Source organism: Neolamprologus brichardi, chromosome 8 (genome assembly GCF_056152115.1).
Source record: "Neolamprologus brichardi isolate AB-2024 chromosome 8, ASM5615211v1, whole genome shotgun sequence".
In the NCBI taxonomy this organism is placed as follows: Eukaryota; Metazoa; Chordata; class Actinopteri; order Cichliformes; family Cichlidae; genus Neolamprologus; species Neolamprologus brichardi.
Window position 1 is genome coordinate 23,523,974 of NC_142111.1, and position 22,013 is coordinate 23,545,986.

At 41.8% G+C, this 22,013-nt stretch overlaps 1 protein-coding gene across 1 annotated transcript; it reads left to right on the forward strand.

Annotated features, from left to right (window-relative positions):
- Positions 1 to 830: 830 nt before the first annotated feature.
- On the forward strand, positions 831 to 17,018 carry adam8b (ADAM metallopeptidase domain 8b). Its single transcript, XM_087844892.1, has 23 exons — positions 831 to 969; positions 3,334 to 3,443; positions 3,949 to 4,022; positions 4,107 to 4,182; positions 4,470 to 4,546; positions 4,846 to 5,044; positions 6,028 to 6,093; positions 6,175 to 6,237; positions 6,318 to 6,487; positions 6,570 to 6,651; positions 6,728 to 6,870; positions 6,988 to 7,174; positions 7,461 to 7,550; positions 10,382 to 10,598; positions 11,613 to 11,715; positions 11,820 to 11,988; positions 12,081 to 12,161; positions 12,746 to 12,830; positions 14,601 to 14,721; positions 14,803 to 14,962; positions 15,038 to 15,085; positions 15,666 to 15,716; positions 16,226 to 17,018. The coding sequence occupies exons 1-23, from the start codon at positions 930 to 932 to the stop codon at positions 16,352 to 16,354; spliced, it is 2,541 nt and encodes an 846-aa protein (XP_087701018.1). The 5' UTR covers positions 831 to 929; the 3' UTR covers positions 16,355 to 17,018.
- Positions 17,019 to 22,013: the final 4,995 nt, after the last annotated feature.

Sequence of the window (22,013 nt, forward strand, 5' to 3'; positions counted from 1 at the left end):
ACTTTGTGGATCAGAAAAAACATCCTTCAGATGTTTTTGAGCTAAAACCTTTCTTCAGTCAATTCAACATGTTTTCTTACTCTTGGTACGTTATTTGAACTTTTTAATATGTCATACATTAAAAGGTAAAATAAAAATAAATCAGGTGATGTTTAGATTTATGATTGTTGAAGATTTTCTAAGGTTTACTTAAAAAAAATTAACCTTCTTTGCAAAAGCCAGGACCAAAACACACACATAGATATATTGATATTTATATATAGATATCTATTTATTATATTGATATTATTTTTTTTTATACTTTTAAAACAGTCCTAACTGCATGGGGATTAACAGAAATGTCTGAATACAGAGAATATACTGTAAATTTAGAGAATTTTCCATATTGGGGTCGACAGAAATGACTAAGGGAAATAATCTCAATTCACTGGTGTCTGAACTTTTTGAAAAGCTTTGATTATTCTGTTTATGCTGACCCAAGTTATTTATCATAGCTTAAAGGTCTCACAGTTTTTATGATAATAAGATTAACATTTTTAGTTTAAATCTTAAGGTGTTGTTTCCACGTATACATGACTCCCACGTGTCATACTACAGTACCATGTATGATTTCTACATTCACACATATTTTGGGTGTTCCCACTGTTGCCAAAGTGCTTGCTCATAGGGAGTTGTCTGGGGATTTCTTACCTTACACCTTAAAGCCACCTGAGGTAACTGTGTGATTTGGCGACACATAAATAAAATTTGACTTTATTTTGTAAAGCTTTATTACACCGGAAGTGTAACCACAGTTGGCTTAACGCTGAGTATCCGGTAAGTCTGCGGGGCGGAGATAAGAACGGAGCTCGGGGGAGTCGCTGCCTGGAAGCGGCTGATTCACGACGGAGTAACGGGAGGTGATCGGCTGGGCCCGAGCAGAGCGCATCATGATGGGAGAGGACTTGTTCTTACTGTGGCTCACATGCGGTAAGATTTTTAACTCCAACAAAGTTTCACGAAGAGCAACAGGCTGCCGCTAAATCAGCAGAAAAGTGAATGAAGTCTGGCAGAGAAGCTTCGAACTATTAATAGGCGAGCAGAAGTTTAAAAAGGGTTTAAAGTCTCTGCAGTTCTGAAAAGAAAACATATGGTTCAGTTTATTACAGTATTTCCCTCTTTTCTATAATTCATCTTTAACCAATTTACAGTTTTATTTACAAGTTATTTTGCTTTACTAATAAATATTAACGCTCTTAAAAGATCTGATGTGCTTTTAAAATACAGTATTTGATTATAAATCTAACTTCTCAGCAGCACAGAGGAGGAAACAGGAAACAATTAGATCATCTGAGGTGATGGATAGGTAGACACGTGTGGTCTTAGATATGTTTACCCTTTATTTAAGAAGAAAAAGGACATTTGAGATTTAAAATCTATTAGTAAGAAAGTCATGACTAAGTAAAACTATTTGATCAAGCTGAGGCAGGTGTAGTAAAACAACTGCATTAATAAAAACCCCTCGCTAATGTTTCCCTTTCTTTAAGTGTAAAAACAAGTATATTCTAAAAATGTTCAACAGGGGATATTATTTCTAGTTAAATTATTAATATTATTTTATATGAAATTTTTATAAAAATCACATAATTATCCTGGCATAAGAAAGAATGCATTTTAAAAAGATCAAGTGAAGTCAGTTTAAAATACCGGGAGGTCTTCAAAATAAAACACACAGATATGATAAAAATCAGCACAAAGCAAAAAAAAAAAAAAAAAAATCGAAATAATTCTTAAAATATGATCATTAAATAAAAGAAGATTTTAAAAAATTGATTAAGCCAAAAATATAAATACGTAGGATCTGGAAATTAAGTCAAATAATGGAAATAAAATAACTTCAGTTTTGCTCAATTTTTAGTTGAGAAAAGTTTTTTTTGCCATCAGTCGCTGTGAGGTGAGGCAGGTAGATGATACTAAATGTAAATATCGTGCTTCTGAAATGCAAAGACGACAATAGAAGAGGATCTAAAATCGATCCTTGAGGGATGCCACATTTAATGCAACAGTTTCTGTCACAGCAGTGGCATTTTTTGTTTTTAGGATTCAAACAGCTCGTCTAGATCTGGAAACTATTTTAGCTTTCTATACTTTTTCACTCGTTTGCAGTAAAGCTGGCATCACAACATCAGCTTTTAATGATCTCACTGCAGTTTACACACTTTTAAAGACCAATCAGGTCTGGCCCCCAGTTACACATGTATGTGTAATTACATTAAAAAAAAAACAGTCAAATCAAAAATGTCTGATTTGGAAGAAGTGCAACTCATCCACTTAACACACTGTACTGCAATAGCTACACGCTCTTCTTCTTATTCAGCTATTTATCAATAAGTGACCTATATGTATATAAGTCATGTATATATTGTATATATTGTGTCTATTTCTTACTTAGTGTATTGTCTGTCTATGTTACTGTTTATACTGGAGCACTGTAACCAAAATAATTTCCCCTAGGGATCAATAAAGTATTCTGAAATAAACTTTACACCCAGTCCAAGTGTCACAATCTGAAGCCAAAGTCATAGTTTCACTAAACAGAAACCTGGTTGTTTGATCTGTTTTCAGAATATTCACTGGAGAAAACTTTAAAAAAGGGCACGTTAGGCAATATTTAAAGGGTCCATTTCTGGGTCATTTCCAACTTTTGGACATATTAAATATAAGCACTGTTGCAGCTTTTACTAAAAGCTGCAAAGCAACCCCACGCCAGAACATTTCCGCCAGCATGATTGTCTTCTCCTGTATGCTCTAGATCAGGGGTGTCAAACTCAAATACACAGTGGGCCAAAATTCAAAACTGGAACAAAGTCGCGGGCTAACATTAATATTTATTGAAATATATTTATTCCTCCAGATATAAGAATGAATCTTTTCTTATGGACTCAAATACATTTTGCTGAAAAACTGAATATGGAACAAGCAAAGCTTAATACTAAACAATATATATATTAGCTGTATAATACCAGTAGGCCGGCTCTAATAGTAATTTGGTATGGCTTCGCGGGCCAAATGTAATTAGGCTGCGGGCCAAATTTGGCCCGCGGGCCAGAGTTTGACACCTATGCTCTAGATTTTGTTATGGGGTGACTCCCACAGAGCTCAAATGAGTGAAACCTAGATGCATGCACTGATGCAATCAGATGTGAGCAGATGTTGCAGACTCTGTATTCTTGAATGCTTCTTTTTACATCAGACAGTCTGTTTTTGGGCTGAATTTGCCTAAATTTGCTTTGGCATCTTCACTACTCCTTCATGATCATATACAGACAGTGACTCGGTGTTTGTGGTGTGTAGTTTGTATCGTGCACAGCTCGGGGACGTTGTCTCACGTGGAGCGTTACGAGGTGGTCCGACCTCAGAGACTCCAGGAGAGACACAGGAGGAGCCTTCAGGACCACCCACAGGTACTGACGCCTCAGCTGCACATCACCGGTGCTCTCTCTAAAATATTTCTCATGTGATTCATTATTAAAAATAGTGGAATCTGCATACGTTACTGAGTATCGTTGTGCTGGTTTTTCCGTGTGAGATAGGAATATTCTTCCTATAGTTCTCTGACATGAAGCTGATCTTTATTGTGTTAATGCATATTGTGAGTATCCTTTAATTTTCTGTTTTTAAGTCATTTTGAATGAGATTAGCGACACCCGGGACTGAAAACCAACCTTCTCTGTGTTCTCAGCATTTCAATATGTTTTCCTAATAACAGCTAATTTATCAGTGCAGTTTCACCAGCTGCTTTGCAGATTAAAAATGTGCAAACTATGTGTTATCATAAATCAGAAGCACATGTTTGGGTGCAGGACTTTTACCTGCACAGGTATTTTCCTTCCTTGCTTTTTTCCCCACAAGTGAAAGATGTTCAGGAGGTTAAACGGCGCCCTGTGACTTGTGCACGTTTCTCTGCAGATTTATCCTGATACTGTTCGGTACGAGTTGGCCATCGAAGGGAGAAATCACACAATTCTTCTGGAAAAAAACAGGTGAGTTTCATTTCTGCTCAGCAAATGCAAATATTATATATGTTATTATATATAAATACATGAAAATGAATTTCAATTTTATAGGAACCTTATTGGGAGAGACTACACTGAAACACACTATACTGAAGATGGCAAACGGGTGACAACATCACCAAAACAAGTGCGTTTTAACTTTATTTAAATGATTAAGTAAAATCTTGTTTGTTCAATCTCAAATGATGTTTTTCACTTTTTGCAACATAAAAAATCTGACTTATTTATGTCAAACAGCCTCGAGTCCTGTTTTAGAGGAGAAAGAGCTGTTTCAAAAACTTTTCATTGCCTCAGAAATGATAAAAATCGAACATTTTAGACTTCTAATCGTGATTTTATGGAAGCAAAAACAAAGAATCTCTGCGTGAGCGATGTCTGTACCAGCCGGCCTCACTGACCGATCCGTGTTTTTAGGATCACTGCTACTATCACGGTCACATCGAAGGTGTGGACGACTCCTCGGTGAGCGTGGGGATTTGTTCTGGCATGAGGTAAGAAAGCAGCAATAGATATTTTTACAACATAGGACTTCCTGTTTTATCACTTACATCATCTGTAGAGAAAATTCCTCAGGTTCTTGAGAAACGCCTTGCTTCATATTTAGCAACCTGGTTGTTTTTCTGCTCGTCGCATTGCTGCTCTGTGCCCGGCTACCGCCGTTTCACCCTTAATGCCCCTTAACAACCCATTACGTCTGTTTTAAAGCTTTTATATTTTTACAAGGATCAAAGTCACATCTCTTCTGTTCTTGGCGGACGAATAAAGTTATTTCTTTAATGTCGATGTGCAGTGGCTTCCTGAGAGCCCGGCAGCAGGTTTACCTGATCGAGCCTCTGGGGCAGACGGACGATGGCGATCATGCCGTTTACAGACAGGAGCACCTGAAAATCAGCGGCAGGCCCAGCTGTGGCTCTTCATCCAACACCACCCTACTCTACGACCAGGACCGGGGCCCTCAGGTCGCTGGACTCTTCAGGTCCAGATCATGGGTATGCTCTAGTGCCAGTGTAGTTTTCTTTCACCTTCATGAACACTGAAGGAATCGCAGCTAGAAGATAGGCAAGTTTTCCTCAGTGAATTATCAGAAAGCAGATCAAACATCCATCCCATGAATGATACTGATGTTCAGAGTGGCTGTAAAATCGAAACTTGACCCCGAGGAGGTCAGCTAGGACCTTTCCTTTGCTTAGTTTGATTTTTGTGTGCGTGTTTGTGAATTCCAGCCACTGTTCTGTTACATACGATGAGTCAGGGTTCGTCTTGGGACAGAAATTATCATACAGACGTCTCCTGATATCGAGAGCAGATGAACACACATGTTCATCCTGTGTGTCCCAGCTCCTTCTCTCACCCCAACCAATCACAGCAGATGGCCCCGCCCCTCCCTGAGCCTGGTTCTGCTGGAGGTTTCTTCCTGTTAAAAGGGAGTTTTTCCTTCCCACTGTCGCCAAAGTGCTGCTCATAGGGGGTCATATAATTGTTGGGCTTTTCTCTGTATCTATGAAGCGCCTTGAGGTGACTTTTGTTGTGATTTGGCGCTATATAGATAAAATTGAATTGAATTGAATTGAATCTCGAGGATCTTATCTCGCACAGAGCTTTGCAAACCCTACTTTAAAGTCTGCTCTGCGGATAAGGAAACACAGTCGTCTCTGCACCGTCAGCTAGCAGCTCAGCTCTGCCTGAGCTCCACCGGGTAGCAGAAACACCATTAATAGTTAGATTTCTCCAAATAGAAGGGTTCACGCCGATGAAGAACCTCTGTGTAAATATATTTGGAATGCAGGACTTGAATTTATTCGCTCACATTTTTATTTGCAGAGGAGTGGTCCTCTTTTATTGTCCCCTTGTTCCATTTTAATGTGTGTAGATGTGTAGTAAAAGCACATAAGTGAGTAAATAATCAATAAATAATGAGGTTGATGTGTCATGTTGGCGTGTATTTCACAGTTTCTTTTGTGTTTCCTTTCAGAAATCAAATCCCACGCCGGGTCCTCAGAGGTTTGTCGAGCTGTATGTTGTGGTGGACAACGCTGAGGTAATAACGTCGCACTTTAAGTAAAACTTACTTACTCATTGCTGAGTAATTCTGACACATTCGCCTCCTTTTCTCCTGCAGTATAAAAAATATGGAAGCAACACTGAATCCCGTATCCTCGGAGTCGTGAATCACATCGATAAGGTGGGTTTGCGTCCAGCTGTTTAAGATGTTTGACGTGTCTTAGCACATCTGTTCCTGACGGTCTCCTCCTCCGCCCGCAGCTGTATCGGCGTCTGAACATCCGCGTCCTGCTGGTGGGGTTGGAGATTTGGTCGAACAAAGACCTCATCGATGTCAGCCACAGTTCAGAAGCCACGCTGGACAAGTTCCTGGCGTGGCGTCAGGACGACCTCCTGCTGAGGGTGAAGCACGACAACGCCCAGTTTGTGACGTGAGGATTGACATTTGTGCAGATGTTTTAACCGCAGTGATGCCGCCGGCTTGACCTGACGGTGCGTTTTTGTCTTTAACAGCTGGAGAGATTTTGACGGAGACACAGTCGGACTGGCAAATAAGTTCGCCATGTGCACCGGAACCTCGGGAGGCGTGAATCAGGTGGGAGTAATGGCGTCTGACTCTCGTTCATCAGGATGGACGATGGAGGTGATACTGATTCATTTTTCTCCTTCAGGATCACAACGAAAACCCAATAGGCCTCGCCTCCACTATCGCCCATGAGATGGGACATAACTTTGGCCTTTCCCACGACGCTCCAGACTGCACGTGTGGTTCCACTTCCAGCGGGACAGATTGTGTCATGGCAGAAAAGCTCAGGTAAAAATGCAGACCAGAACAGATGTAGAATTTTTTGCATCTGCAAACATTTTCCCAATCAGAGCAGGGGTACGCTGAACTTTAAGCTGAGCCCAGATCTCCTTGTTCCTCCCACAGGGCAGGAAATCAAATGTTCCCGGAGTTGTTCAGCAGCTGCAGTCTTTCTCAGCTCGCTGAATTCCTGGAGCGAGCTCAGCCCAGCTGCCTGCAAAAGCCCACCTCCTCCAGGATCATCGCCGTGGGCCCCCGCTGCGGCAACGCCATAGTGGACCCCGGAGAGGAGTGCGACTGTGGCACGGTGGAGGTAACCCCAGCTACGTTTAAATATGTCTTTTGCTGAAGGGAGATGCTATTTAGGTTCTTCCATTTTATCCCACTGCTGTGGTTTCCTGTCTGAGGTTAGGGCAGGTAGCGTGTGCAGAGCTGCAGCCTTAAAGAGTTCAAATTTAAAATAGCTTTCTAGTGTGCTCACACCTCATCAGAAGGGGGAGAATTCCTGGGTGAGGTCACTGCCTTCATGGCTGCAGCCATGTCTGAGGATCAAGTGTGTGCACAGAAACAAACGTTGTGTGTCTTTGTGTTTTTTGCAGGAATGCACCAATCCCTGCTGCGATGCCTCGACTTGTCGGTTGACTGCAGGATCCCAGTGTGCTCACGGACAGTGCTGTGAGAAGTGTGAGGTACTGAAGCTGCTCTGCTCCCTTCTAATCTGGCTTTATATTAATCCGTACCTACACAGTATAAGATGCCTCATTCCAAAGCACGTTGCATCTAAACAAAGGTGCAGAAAACAACTTAAATTTGAATGTAGATTCAGAGCGTCAGCGTGCTGCGAGGACATTAATACTAATCACAAGTCCAGCTGTGATTAATCGAGATCTCGATGAAGTTTAAAACTCTCTGGAGACAAAAATACATCCAGCATGTGTTTTAAATTATTCCCTGACACATTTTTGGAATCTGGCGCTGAAGCCGGTCTGTGATTTGACAACTAACAGAGCTCACATTCACAAAAACATCCGAGTCTCAAATTTAGCGACGTGTTGGCTGAAAACGTGAAACCCCAGACTCTCTTTTCTCCTCGGAGTAATTTTCAAATAAAGCCGTGGGAGATGCTTTTCTCTCAGCAATTTCCCGGGCTTTCTCCAGAATTTTAAGAACATTATGTATACAGTTTATCCCAAATATCAATGCAACACACAGCTGTGTGTGTGTGCTGCTGATCTCTGCACACATCAGTTGGATTCTGAACGAAGCTGCTATGTTTTTCTCAACTCCAGCTCTGCTTAATGCAATGACACATTTTGTAAAGCACACCAGAATAAATAATGATAATTCGGGGCCATATGTGCAGCTTCTCTGCTGTGTGTCACAGATAGTTGCCAACTTTAGTAAGATAGTGAAAGTTGTCAATGATTTGAACTTCCAGAATCGGTAAAACATGCAGTGCATGGAGCAGCTCAGCCACGGAAACCCACGAAGCTCCCAGCACACCTCTTTTGTGCTGATGTAGAGGCAGACTGCATGACTGGGTGCTTGGTTTTATACAACTAGGGATGGGTATTGATAAGATTTTCACGATTCCGATTCCATTTTCGATTCTGTTTAACGATTCGATTCTTTATCGATTCTTTTTTTTAAAAAGGAGAACACTAAGTAATGTAATTTACATTTACTAAATGTAAATGTAAAATAATAAAATAAATATTCTTCTGTAGCAATAACAAAGTATAACATAAATTATTCTGTAGCAATTACACAAGAATATCCAGTAATGTCCCTGCCTACAATTAAACACATTCACTTACCGAAAATCATCTGCTGTGGCAAACAGGTGCAAGCCTTTGACCACAAACTGAGTCACTGCTCGGTGACATTCGTCTATCCTGCCTGAAAGGAGACGCTAACGGTAGACTGCAGCGAGAACTGCCAGCATCTGAGCCAGACAGACTCTGCCTGTCTCTCTCATCATGGTCACCTAAATGCACAGTAATGGCAGGTTTTGTAATAAGGCAGATCGCGCTAACATAATATGCACTGTTAGTTGATTATTTACCTGCCGCATTAACGGGAGAGGACGTGCAAACGTTACCGCTGCTGCTGGGTTGAGATTCACGAGTCCGGAGCGGAATTAAAATCACGACATTCATTTAAGGTCATCGTGTGTTTTGTGAGCAAATGCTTTTGCATATTCGTAGTGTTTCCTCCCTTAAATGAAATATCTACTTTGCAAGTATTGCAAGTTGCCCTGTTGTCATCCGTTCTCGTAAAGTATAATCAAACTTTTTAGTGTTTGAGCCGCTTAGGCGCCGTGTTTCCTGCCAAGTAAATGATGCTCCGCAACGTGGTGACGTCATTCGGGGCGACTGGAATCGATAAGGGAATCGTTTGCAAAAATGGCAAACAATTCCAAGGAATTGAAACAGTGGGAACCGGTTCTCAACAAGAACCGGGTTTCGATACCCATCCCTATATACAACTGTGACAACTGGACTGAAAACAACTGAATTAAAGGATTAAGACACTGTATGTGAATTGTTCTAATGACAGCATTTATTTCCAGTCACATAAATAACTCAAACAATGCATTACAGAGAAATTTAGATGAGGCTGTGCAAGCTGGGCAAATAGTAAAACATCAATTCTTTTAAGCCTTTATTATGACAGGACAGCTGGGACACAGGAAACAGCTCGGGGCGGGTTCAAACTCAGGCTTCTACCTTACAGAGTACGAGTCACCTGTTCAACCCGGTGAGCTGAGCTGGCTCCAACTGGGGACGTTTTATGGAAAAACAGTCATTAACGTCACTTTGTCACGAAAACCACTGCACACACCAGCAGCTAGTTTCTCAGTAGGTGGTTTTGGATGTTGTAATGAATAAGACTTTTCTTCTGGGAACATTAATCCTCTTATCTACATTGAGTAGATGCTGAAATATTTTTTTATATAACTGAGAAATATTGATGTGCTATAAAAAAAAAAGTCAGGCACTATCAAAGTATGCCATGTTTTGCAAAAATATTTCAAAAGATATCTTCATGAAGGCCTTGGAGGAGGATCAGAGGCTCGTCTTCTGGTAACTGCTGAGATATTTTACTGAAAATTTGCAAGAAAGTCAGCGGGTCACTAAAATAGATCAAGATTAATACTCAGGATTATGAATATTTCAGAATCTTTTGACAATCTGTCCAGTAAATGAAATGAATGCTGATTTTCTGTTGTAGCTGTTGGGTTATAACAATCCCCATTCTCTGTGAAGTTCAGGACCTTTCCTAGAGACACACCCCGCCTCTGGCTAACAAATGTAAGGTTACTCTTACACCCGTTGTTCAGCACTAACAGGAAAGGGAGGATAACACCCTGCTGTTTCAGTTTTTTATAACTCACCACATCCTTCCTCAACTGACAGTTTCAAGGCCTGGAACAGTGCCACAAAAACCTACGAGCGAATTATTGTCCAGACCTGGTACATACAGAAGGTCAAAACACTAAAATATTATTTTTGTTCAGTTGAAGTCATCATGGAGCGTGTGCAGGCAGTCAGCCGGGAACTGCGACCTGCCCGAGTTCTGCACTGGACTGTCGTCGGATTGTCCCGAAGACAGCTTCGAGATGAACGGCAAGCCCTGCTACAAAACGCTCCAGGGCAGCGGCACTGTCCAGGGATACTGCTACAACGGCCAGTGTCCCACCCGGGAGCATCACTGCTGGAGGCTTTTTGGACCAGGTACGCTCAGCATGCTGTTATCGAAGACATCAGCTGCTGGTTTGGGAAGTCCCAGTTTGAGGCTCTTTTGCTTTCTTGGCTGATATCTGCACGCTCAGTTAGAAAGGTGCACCTCAGGGTTTGTATATAAAAATGTGACTTTGGTTTTTGGCTGTGCATTTTGAAGCCTCGCTGACCATATTCAGACGCGAGGATGGAGCACGAGGTTATCACCTGGTGGTTAGCAAGCTGCACAGCTTGTGATTCCATTAAAAAAAGGCCCGAAAGGCTCCAACAGCACAGACACAGAGAACAGGTTGAGCTCAGTGGCTCGGGTTAGTGTAGTTGAGCTCTAACAGGCTGCCTGTGAACCAAAGCACCACACCGCTGACTCTGAGGCTTAACAGCATCCTAATAAATGAGTTATTTAAAAATAATCATCCAGCCTGCAGCTGTTACACCGAAACATGCAAAAATGCTCCAGTAAAGTTGGACATTTTAACAAGGGAAGTCTTTGGGAACTGACTGGCTTTTGGAGCCTCAAGTGGCCTTGAGGGGAACTGCAGGCCTTAGCTTGTCCACCGCCCTCCGGGTTACTTCTTGGTTCATTTAGAGGGATAAATCAGCACTGTTTTGAGTAGATGAGATAAGCCTCAAGGAGCTTTTAGCCATTGGTCTACAAACATTTAGATTTTACTGTCATGTGGTGGAAATAACTTTAAGAAATCTGTCCAAATAAATATTTCATACATTTTGTTACGTAAGCGACTGCAAAGAAAGTCTCATAAGAGGTTTGTAAATACAGTCCATTGATAAAAGGCAAGACTAACACATTAAATCAGTACTTTTCTGGCCATTTTGATGAGTTCAGCAGCGTCTTTCCCACTCTGGCATCTCTGGACGCTTAAAATTTAAAATGCTGCTGAACCCATGTGCTCGGAGGTGCATTAGTATAGCAGACGTAAGGATGCAGAGTCTCAGACCTACACTAAATGACAGATTAACACGAAGCTTTCCTTCTGTGCCTTCTTTTAGGGGCCCAGGTGGCACCAGATTTATGTTTCAACCTGAACCAGCGTGGCGAGGAAGGCGCTAACTGCGGGAAGAACAAATTCGGCTTCATTCGTTGTGCTCCACAGTACGTGTCACCATCCGTCATTCACCCTGAATTCAGAGTGATGAAGTTCCAGCACTGAAAAGAAGCACCGCAAAGCTCTGGGTTAATGCTTTTGTTTTGTGTAGGGATGTTAAGTGCGGATCGATGTTTTGTGAGGAAGGAGGCGAGTCTATCACAGGGAAACGGGCGAGCTACAACACAATGTACGTCAAAGAGTGCAAACTCGCCGTGGACGACGATAAGATGAGAAACCTGGACATGGTGCCGAGTGGCACGAAATGTGCGCCGGATAAGGTAAAACTGTCTCAGGGAGACGCATCGCAGGACGATTAATTTTCTTTTGAATATTTTGGCCGTTTTACTCAGACTCAAACGTTTGTGCTCAGGTTTGCCTCAATAACAGATGTGTGGATGTGTCAGCCTACGGGAAGAGGGAGGACTGTGCAAAGAAGTGCAACAACAATGGGGTAAGTTCAAAATCAGAGAACTAACCGTAATCTTCACACCATTAAACATGAACCTTCACCTCACCTGAAACAACATCTGGTGTTAAACTGAGCCCAAGCCCCATGTTTGCCCTGAGTTTAGTCTGTCAGGCGACATACAGGCAGCCATAAACTTAGATGTAATAATGAGGGATGTAGAAGAAACAGCAGAGAGCAGACGGGGCAGGAACAATAGCAGCATCAGAGCCAAAAATTATTAAAAAAAGAGATGAAAAAGCAGCGAGAGAGAAAGAAAGAGCTGTTATTACCAAATAAGTCAAACTAAAAGTGGTGCTAGGTATGAGAAAAGAGATGAGGAATGCACTGTTTATGTTGTTGTAGCCATCACAGCAGACTAAAACTGGACAAATGCAGCTAGTCTCGAGGAATGTAACAGCCTCCTAACGACGGGGGAAGAAACTATAAATGACTTTAAACAATGACTGAATAAAATGAAGAAACGATCAGATAAAAAACTGCAAACGCCTTTCAAACCAGTCGCGTTGAACTTGAGCTCCACTTCCACGACTCGTGTTTTTAATCATTTAACTGCTTTTTATCCACAGGTGTGTAATCACAGGAACGAGTGCCACTGTAACCCCGGCTGGGCTCCTCCCAAATGCAACGTCCAGTACGCGGATTTACCTCAAGGTACAGACGCTGCGGTGCATTTAACGTTCACGATAAACTATGAAGCACGACGTTTAGAGACGTTCAGCTGCTGTTGTAAAGACTTTCAGATGAAAACAGGTCACAGCTGCTTGTTGAATCATTTTCCCAGTGAATAAGAAACATGAGTGATTCATTATGAGAGCCTCCCAGCACTGACCCCGTTTGCTCCAATTTAGTTTCAACACTCTTTTGTAGAAGACTTGGTTGTCTCTGCTTCATGTGCAGAAATACATTCTGCACATGAAGCTTGAAATTGTGTTGCGCCTCATGATTGTGCAACTTTCTGTCCACATAGTACCAAAGAAAAGGGGAAGAAGAGACTCTAAAACACACTTTCCTCTGAACAAAACAAAGACTTTAGTGAAACTAAAGCTAATTAAGAAAATACGAGGATGACATAACTTCCTCTGAACACTGCTCTTGTTGTTTGTGTGGAAAATTCCTTTTACATAACATTTTCATGTTGCTCTTAGAAAATAACATTTTCAGATTTGATGGTCTAATCATTCTGCAAAATCAGAAGCTGGTAAGTTGTTAAAACGGGAAAAAGAAGCTTCGTATTGAGTTTTTAGCCACAGTTCAAGAGCTTCCTCACGATTTAATTGTAAAATTTAAACTAAAATCTTCATTTTTATTTGTTACTTAAAAGCTGTGATCGGAAAATTTTGCTCCTGAGGACAAAGAAAAAGCAAAAAACGCGACTGGTTTAAATTTAGCTTTTAGATCATCTTCAATCGCTTCTTCCAGCATGGCTGCCGTTTGTAAAACGCTCCGTGGAAATCCTGCTCCGACCACTTTTGTGATTTCACCCTGGGCCACAAACTGTTCGTGTCGAGGATCATTGTTACTCAGGAGAGCTGGGAGCAAACAGCTGTTTTCAGAGAGCAAGTCAAAACCTGAAGGTCGGTACTGCGACCCGAGTGTGGTCGCTGTGGTCGTTCAACATGAAGTTCTGCAGTAATGGAATGAGGGGATTAGGATTCCTGCATCCTCATTCAACCATTCAAGCAACCGACATGAAGCCCAGACTAAATATTTACCTACTGAACGAGCCAAAGAAAAGCACGAGTTCAAGTGGAGAGATCAGGACTTAGACGGGGCAAAGACACACAACATAGTGCAGTCACCTAACTAGCGAAAGATCCATGGTTTGACCCCGGGAGCAGAAACGGATGCCTTTGGGAATCTATCTGCATTAGCATCCGGTGTAAAATCACACAAGATACCCACTGGTGAGGAAGGGAGCAGCCCAAAGTAGCTGGAGAAGTTGGTCCAGAGTGCACAAGGAGCCGACCTTGAAGGGAAGATCGGACAAATGTAAATCGGGTCTGGTTTTTGCTTTTAACGAGAGCTGTAGCAGAACTTTAAGACCCTTTGTTGGAGCTTAAATGAAAGTTAAACTGAACAAAATGAAAACGTGACCCAGTTTTATTGCTCAGAAGGTGACCAGATGTCATCATCTGACTCAATGACTCCAGGAGCGGCTAACAGTTTACAGAGAGAGTCAATATGAGCCAAAGTCTCTGAGGGACGTTTCCAGCACCTTGTTGAATCTATGCAATGAAGGACTAACGCAGTTCTGAAGGCAACAGGAAGTCCGAACCGGTGCTAGGAAAGTGTACCTAACAAAGCCTCCACTGAGGGAAGAGTGTTAATGTTGTTCAGAATTTAATTGCACTTAGACATAAAGAGTGCAAAAAAAAGACGCATCAGTACTTAAGTGCAGTTTTACGTTTCCTCTGCCTGCAGATCAGGTTGGGCTGATAGCCGGTGTGTGCGCAGCAGTCTCCATCCTGCTGGTTGTCACTCTGCTGATTGCTGGGCTGATGTGCTGTAAGAAGGACGACATGGAGCGCTACATCGCTACAAGGTAGTTTTCCCCCTCTGCGGTCTGGACTCTTCATCTTTTCCTTCTTCTTCCCGGCTAAATAAATAAATGTTGTCTTCACAGGAAAGTGCATTCAGCTGGAGGGAAGCTGAACCCGTCGTTCCAAGAAGGAAGTGGTAAAGAAAGACCTCAGATCAGTCAGCCCACCTTCATGGAGACCACAGCGAAACAGGCCTGCACCCCTCTGATGGGTCGAGTGACCCCCTGCAGACCCGCCCCACAGGTACGCCGAGCAGCCAGGTGCATGCAGGTCTCGGTTTTACTGTGAAATGCTGACAAACCGCTTTTTGTTTTCCAGCCACCGCTGAAACCGTCGTCATCGTCAGTCACGTCGGAAACTGAGCCGGTAAGACTTTTGTTTTTAAAGACATAATGCAAAATGAAGATCGCAGCAACTTGAGCGTCTATTAAAGCTTAAAAATGAAACTATGTTAAATAACATGCATAAAGGAGACCTGCCATCTTTTTTACTTACTTTCTGCCCTGTGTAATATTATAATGAGATCACCGTGGTTACAAGCTAAAAGCTCAGGCTTCATTTTTTTTGTGACTCATTACCTCACTCAATCTTATCTTTATGAGGGGCAGCCAATCAGAAGAAACTGTCAGCTGTTTCTTTGCTGGTATCGTTTAGACTGAGCCCAGCTTTAAACTCAGCTTTTTTGGACGTAGTTTAGTCTTCAGTGTTGAGCTGTTTAATGAAAACAGCTTAGGATTGTTGATTTTTGCAGACTTTACTGGAACAGCCAGTCACAGAGGACTGATAAACATCAGTGTAGCTCTGTGGCTTTATGAAATAATGTCATTGTTGATTTTTGGTTTCCGTGTGATCAAACTTGGACTTTAATGTTCATTAGGAGCCTGTAAAGTGTCAACATCTGCTCTAAATCCCAGTTAAATAACCGTCTTCTTCCTTTTCACCACAGATGAAACCTCTACCTCCATCTAAACCTTTACCGCCTCTGAATAAAACACAGGTGAGCGCCAAAGCTTTTCCCCAGGACTTTATATAAAGGTCACTCGTGTTTTATTTATTTTCATTGATTCATTCATATTTAGATGTTCTTTCTTTGCTTTCTACCTGTTTAAAGCATTTCCCTTCTGGGGATCAATAGGGATCAACTGGTCTGCCCAAACATTTAATGCTCATTTTCCAGCTCTACGTTTTATATTTTTGGACTTACTCGAGTAGCTTTGCATGATTCACAACTCAAAACAATCCTTATGCATGTCACACTGGGCCTTTGTGAAGCTAGAGCTCATCAGCTGTCTCAAACAAACCCATTGGGTGCTTCTTTAAAAACAGAGAGTTGGAGTACATGACAATATAAGGGATCTCCATGACATCATGCAGAGCCATCATTATTTGAAACTTTAGTTTAACATGAGCATCCACCCCGATGACAGGAAGCAGTGTTGAGATGCATAAGTTGCTAATTTACTTTCATAAATTCACCTAAAAATCACTTTTTGTTTTGTTTTCCAGAACAAAGCAGTGAAACCAACCCCTCCTCCCGTACCTCCGGTCAAGCCCAGCTCTTCGCCGGCAACCAGAATAAAGCCTTTCGCGCCTCCTCCGCCCCCAGCGAAGCCTCGCGTTCACAGACTCGCATGAAATCCTCATCAAGAGTATCGACTTGTACCAAAGCAGAGACATCCAGGGTGTAGTTTTACTTTTTAAAAGCGAGTGGCCCGCAGCCGCATCAGTGTTTGAGACTCGCCGACGCTCAGCTCTGTGGAAAAGTTTACGCTTCAAAGCCGGTAAAGATGTTGTGCAGACCGAGACTCCACCAGCTGAGAGTATCTTTAATGACACGAGACCAACAGCTGCACAGCTGCTGTGGAAAAGTCTGATTTTTTTTGTGGTTGTTTTCTGGTGGTGGGGTTCGTTTTAAATTAACTGCTGCTGCAGTTTTCCTCCTGTGTAACGAGTGTAAAGCACTTTTATAAGATATTGTTTTACAGTATTTATTTAATGAGTGTTTAAGGGACTGCATGAAAATGATTAGGCAGTTTTTTTTGTGAATGGTAATATGTTCAGTTTGTAGCTTGTTTGGGATGCACACTCACACACTCTGTGCCTCTACAAGCAGCTATAATCAGTATTTTTTATAAGATAATGTGAAAAATTGTCAAAGGCTCACTTGTCCTGATACCTGCACAGAACTGAGCTTGCAGCTCCACTGTGATATAAAGAGATCTGAATGTTGCTGGGACTCATTTAGGACGTAATTAAACAGGAGCAAAGCAAAACTAAGCAACTAGTCTGAACATAATAAGAAAGAAAATCCTAATTATATGTCAAAGGTCTCTAAATCATGGGCCACCCTGCATTGTTAAAATTGCACAGGCATAATGTCAGAGCCAGTGTTGCCAACTTAGCGACTTTGTCGCTATATTTAGTGAGTTTTCAGACCCCCTAAAAAAAAAAAAAGACGTGAAAGCGCATATCGCTTTTACTCTCAACAAGCAGCGGGTGCTGTAACGCAGTCAGTTCTTCTTTTACTCTTTTACTCTTATGCTGTTTTGTGGATCACAAGGTTTAAAACTACTTATAAACACACACACACAAAGTAACTCCACCAGAGTGCCTATTTCGGGTCACTTTTGCCGGTCCAAGCCCGGGTAAAGGAGCAGGGTTGGGATTGTGACATTAAAAAAAACAATAATTGCTAAAAGAAATTTAATTTGTAGTTCTAAATAAACTCTAAATGCATTTAGGACGTTTTTTGCTCACTTTATGTCTCTTCCACGATGTTATTTCTCTCTCCAACAACATAGATTACAATTACATTAGCATGACCAATTATGCAAATTAGGTGATGACGTCATTTAGCGACTTCTAGCGACTTTTAGGACAGCCAATAGCGATTTTCCTTACTGAGGAGTTGGCAACACTGGTCAGAGCACTTTTTAACATTTTTTTACAGCATTGGGAAAACTCAAAAAGCTTCTGAGGGGAACATTTATAAGACAGTTTGCCGCTTTTTTCCAGTCTTTGTGCACAAATTTGCTTGTAGACTTTATTTTTTTGTAAAGTTAAAAATTTATTATCTTAAATTTGGTACGTTTTCTTGTAAATTTGACATTTTTTTCAACAAATTTTAGTGGCCCTAATACGCCCTGTTAGGTTCATGTCCACGTGGCCATGCAGAATCAAAGAGGGCTGCTGTGTAACACAGTAAATCAGACAGTTGACTGATGGTGTATACTAATACAATACCTGATCACCAACAAATAGAAGTGATCAACTTTCCGATTACTTATCCGATGGAGATTTGTGTGAGACAGCAAACGCCTGTTGCTTACTCAGCCGTAAAAACACAACAAACCAAATAATCTGTAACTTCATAATGAATGTGAAAACAGCTGCAGGTGATACTCCAGTAAAAGAACAATGAGCAAGAGCTCAGGCAGCTCTCAGCCTAACTAGCCTGAGTATATTCAGCAGTGAAAACTCATCTCAAGCAGACTGCATGTGAGAAAAGAGCTGGAGGCATTTTAGGAGACAGTCAGTCAGGAAATTTATGGGAGAATTCTTCAGCAGCAAATATCCGGCAATGTTTCACTTCCAGTTAAAAAGATTTTTGAAAGTATATTTTAGGGAAAGTCTGCAAAGTTTTAAACTGTTTTTATCAAATTTGACCAGTCGTGTAATTTCCTGGTGAGCAAAATGATGGTTTAGGGAGGAAATCTGAGTCCAGCAGCCTGAAAGAAAAACGAAATAACCTCCAAAATATCAGAAAGAGGTTGAAGAATCTAACTGCGAGTGACAACAGCCAGTCTGTAAACCTGTTATTAATCCCAACATGTTTCTAAGTGGTGTGAAATGTTGATTCGGGTGGTTGTGTAATGCCGTTATTCAAAATTGTAACGATGTGCTACCCTTTATTTTATTTAAATGCTGGACTCAAAACTTTTTTAACCAACCACGAGACAGCGTTCGTCTGCATCCTTAATTGTTCTTATTTAAATTCTTCTTTGGAGACCAGCTTGTAAAAATAGCCAAATGAACAGCTGAGACCAAAAACAGAGCGACTGGTGAGGTTTCACTAGTAGCTGCACGCAAACGCAGCCTCACATGTTTTTTACCTGTTGGTTTGTGATTGTTGTGCCTTTATTTTCTTTTAAATTAAACAAAGTTCCAGTTGATACTGAGAGATCACTGGGAAACTGAATTTTTTCCTTCTATTTTGGGATTTTTGACTTTCATGCAGTCCCTACAGTGCCTCCAACAAAGTGGTTTTTTTTACATTACTTTGCACTGTACTTGAAGACTTAAACTGGTACGTCCGTTACGTGGCCTCTGTGTGTTACTGTGGTTCAGCTTTAAACCTTTTTAAGCTCCATTGTTCGTTCAGTCCCACAGAGGTGGGGAATGGGTGGATGTAATGGAGCCTTGAGGAGAAATTACTGTTTTGTTTGTTTTCTTTTAAACTGCACTGATACTTTTCTAGGAAGAGTTGTGAAGGTTTCATATGTTGAACTGCAAAGTAGTCATTAATCCAAAAATACTGCGTATGATTTCACATAACACTCCTCTTTTTTGTAATCAGTTGCGTATGAGTGTAAGTGTAAGTGTAAAAACTTGAAGCGCTTTCTGTTGCAATGAATAAAGTGCACTTTATTTCGACAGTGTGATCATGTTGCATCAGCTGACTGTGTAATTTATTGGTGTGGTCCAAAACATGAGGGGGAAATTACATCTGTTACATTGGATTTGTTTTCCTTGTGTAACATTTTATTAACTGGCCGAGCAGCCTTCTATTGTTCTTCCCCAGCAAACTGTGTCTTTACTGGTCTCTAATGAGCAGCTAAAGGAAGCAGGTCTGAGAGGCAGCTGCGAGGACTCAGACTTTATTGTCCGAGTTTCCTGTTTGGCATTCAGACATTGTTTTTTTTTTTTTAAAATGTCTTCTGTTAACTGAAATGCTGCTCACTTTTCTTTGGAGAAACAAGAACTTTCACTGTGAATCAATAAAAGGCTCGAGTGACGTCTTACTGCAGCACAGAAAACACAAACATCCATGCTGGACCCCCCCGTCCCGTCTGAACTGCCCTAATTCTTGGAAGCCTTCCTCGGGTTCCATCACCTCCCGGAGGTGCTCTGCTGGACTGAGATCAGGCGACTGGAGGCCATTCGAGTCCAGCAAACTCAGCGTCACGTTCGATAAACTGGTTTGAGACGATCTGAGGTTGAGGATGCTGCAGTAGCAATCGGAAGACAGGTACACTGCGGTCAGTAAGCTGAGGGGTTTAAATGATGCTCACCATTAAACCAGCAGCATCCTGAACTGTTCATACAAGGCTAGACTTATTTTCTGACCCTACCATTTGAATATAGGGTTGAACAGAAATCCCATTATCCAATGTATATTATGCTGTTGTCTCATTAGAGTGAGCCTGTGGGAACTGTAGCTGATAGGAGTAATGCTCGTGGGGTCTCCTGCTGCTGTAGCCCATCAGCTTTAAGGTCTGATGTGTGCATTCAGAGATTTCTGCATACATTGACTGTAATGAGTCGTTATTTGAGTTTCTGCCTCCTTCCTATCAGCTTGAAGAAGCCTGGCCATTCTCCACCGGCTTCTGACATCAGCGAGGCTTTTTCTCCCCATAGACCTCCCACACGCTGGACATTTTCCACTTTCAGACCAATTTCTGTAAACTCTGGGATGGTTGTGTGGGAAAATTGCAGCAGATCAGCAGTTTCTGAAATATTTAGGCCACAACGTTTGCCAGCAAGCACTCTTCCCCATTCAGATCCTCAGTTTGAACTTCAGCAAGTTGTCTTGACCGTGTCTACATGTGATTGGCTGATTGCAGGTTTACACATACAAGCAGAGCAAGACTCAAAAACAAAAACGGAGGGGTAAGTGAGCAGTTCACCCTCTGTATTTTTGTTATGAAAGGGGAAGATATCCATAGAAGCAAACCTAAACATGCTTATTTCTGCTTTAAAGCATTTTAACATGGGAGTCGGCCTCAAGTGGCCATGAAAGGAGCTGGAAGGCGTTTATTCTGTTGAGATCAAACACTGATGTTCTGTGATACCGGCTCTGGCAAAGGTGTTTGATGGGGTTGAGGTCAGGATCTGACCTCAGGACCTCCATACCAAACCGGCAACCCTCTCGCTTTTGTCCAAACTATCAAAGTAGCCGAACAAAGACAAGATATGCATAAATATGACTCTCTGCTAGACAAACTCCCACAAATATTTAATGTCAGATGTGTAAATCTCACTGTAAAAAGGGGGAGAAATGTGATTTTTAGCTCCGCTGTAAATCAGACATGGGAGTCGAGCCTGGAGGAATGTGAGACTGAGTAGAGGGGGCGGGTGCTGGTGGTGGTTTCTCTCCGAGAGCTCGTCTGATTCACTCTGATTCACGGCTAATAAAACGACAGTTAACAATGAGCGTGGCTTGTTTGGCAGCAGAAAGTTTCGCCTGTGCTTGCTGCCCACTTAACGAGCGCATTCTGCACGAGTTGATACGCGATGACGAAGCCTTCTCTTCAAAGAGATCCGGGCGTCGACTCAACCCTGCAGCCAGCTGTGTGTTTACTCTGCTTTGAGCTCTTTTTGCAGGACAAAACCACAAGACTTTCTAGGGTAACAGGCTTCAGAGTGACCTCCGTGTGGTCTCCTAAACCACGTTTAAGTTTCCTGGCTATAACTATTTTAAACTCGGGGTAAAATAACAGAATATTACTAATAACAGCGTATTAGTCCTAAACGTTTCAGTGTGCAGAGATAAGATTGTAATCTAAGCAGAAGGTTAGGGTTAGGGGGCCGACAGCAGTGACCTGGCATGACCTTTCGTGCTTGTAACACTTCTGACAAATCACTTCCTGACGTGTGCTAAAACAGTTGCTGCTGAGCCAGAAACACTTAAACCAGGTCATGAGAAGAAGAGTGAAGAAGATGATAATCTGCACTGACTCACTCTTAAAAGACTCAGATAAAATTATTGAATACCTGAGTCAAGTTATCTCGAATGATACCAACTTCCCCTTTTTTGATACAGACCAAAAAAAATACCCGTCCTCTATTGAGTCACGATTACAGAGCGGTAACCGCACTGAGTGCAATCAAACTGTTTGCATTAAGCTTGTTTGTTATGAAGTCCTGAGAAACACCGAGAGAACACTAACGTGTACAGGAAGTCCTGTCAGGACGTTTCCTTCCTTTTATCAGTGATGCTGCAATTAGAGAAATGGACAAGCAGTAAAAAGCAGCTCAACTCTCGATGAGTCAAATCTGAGGACAAATTACTCAG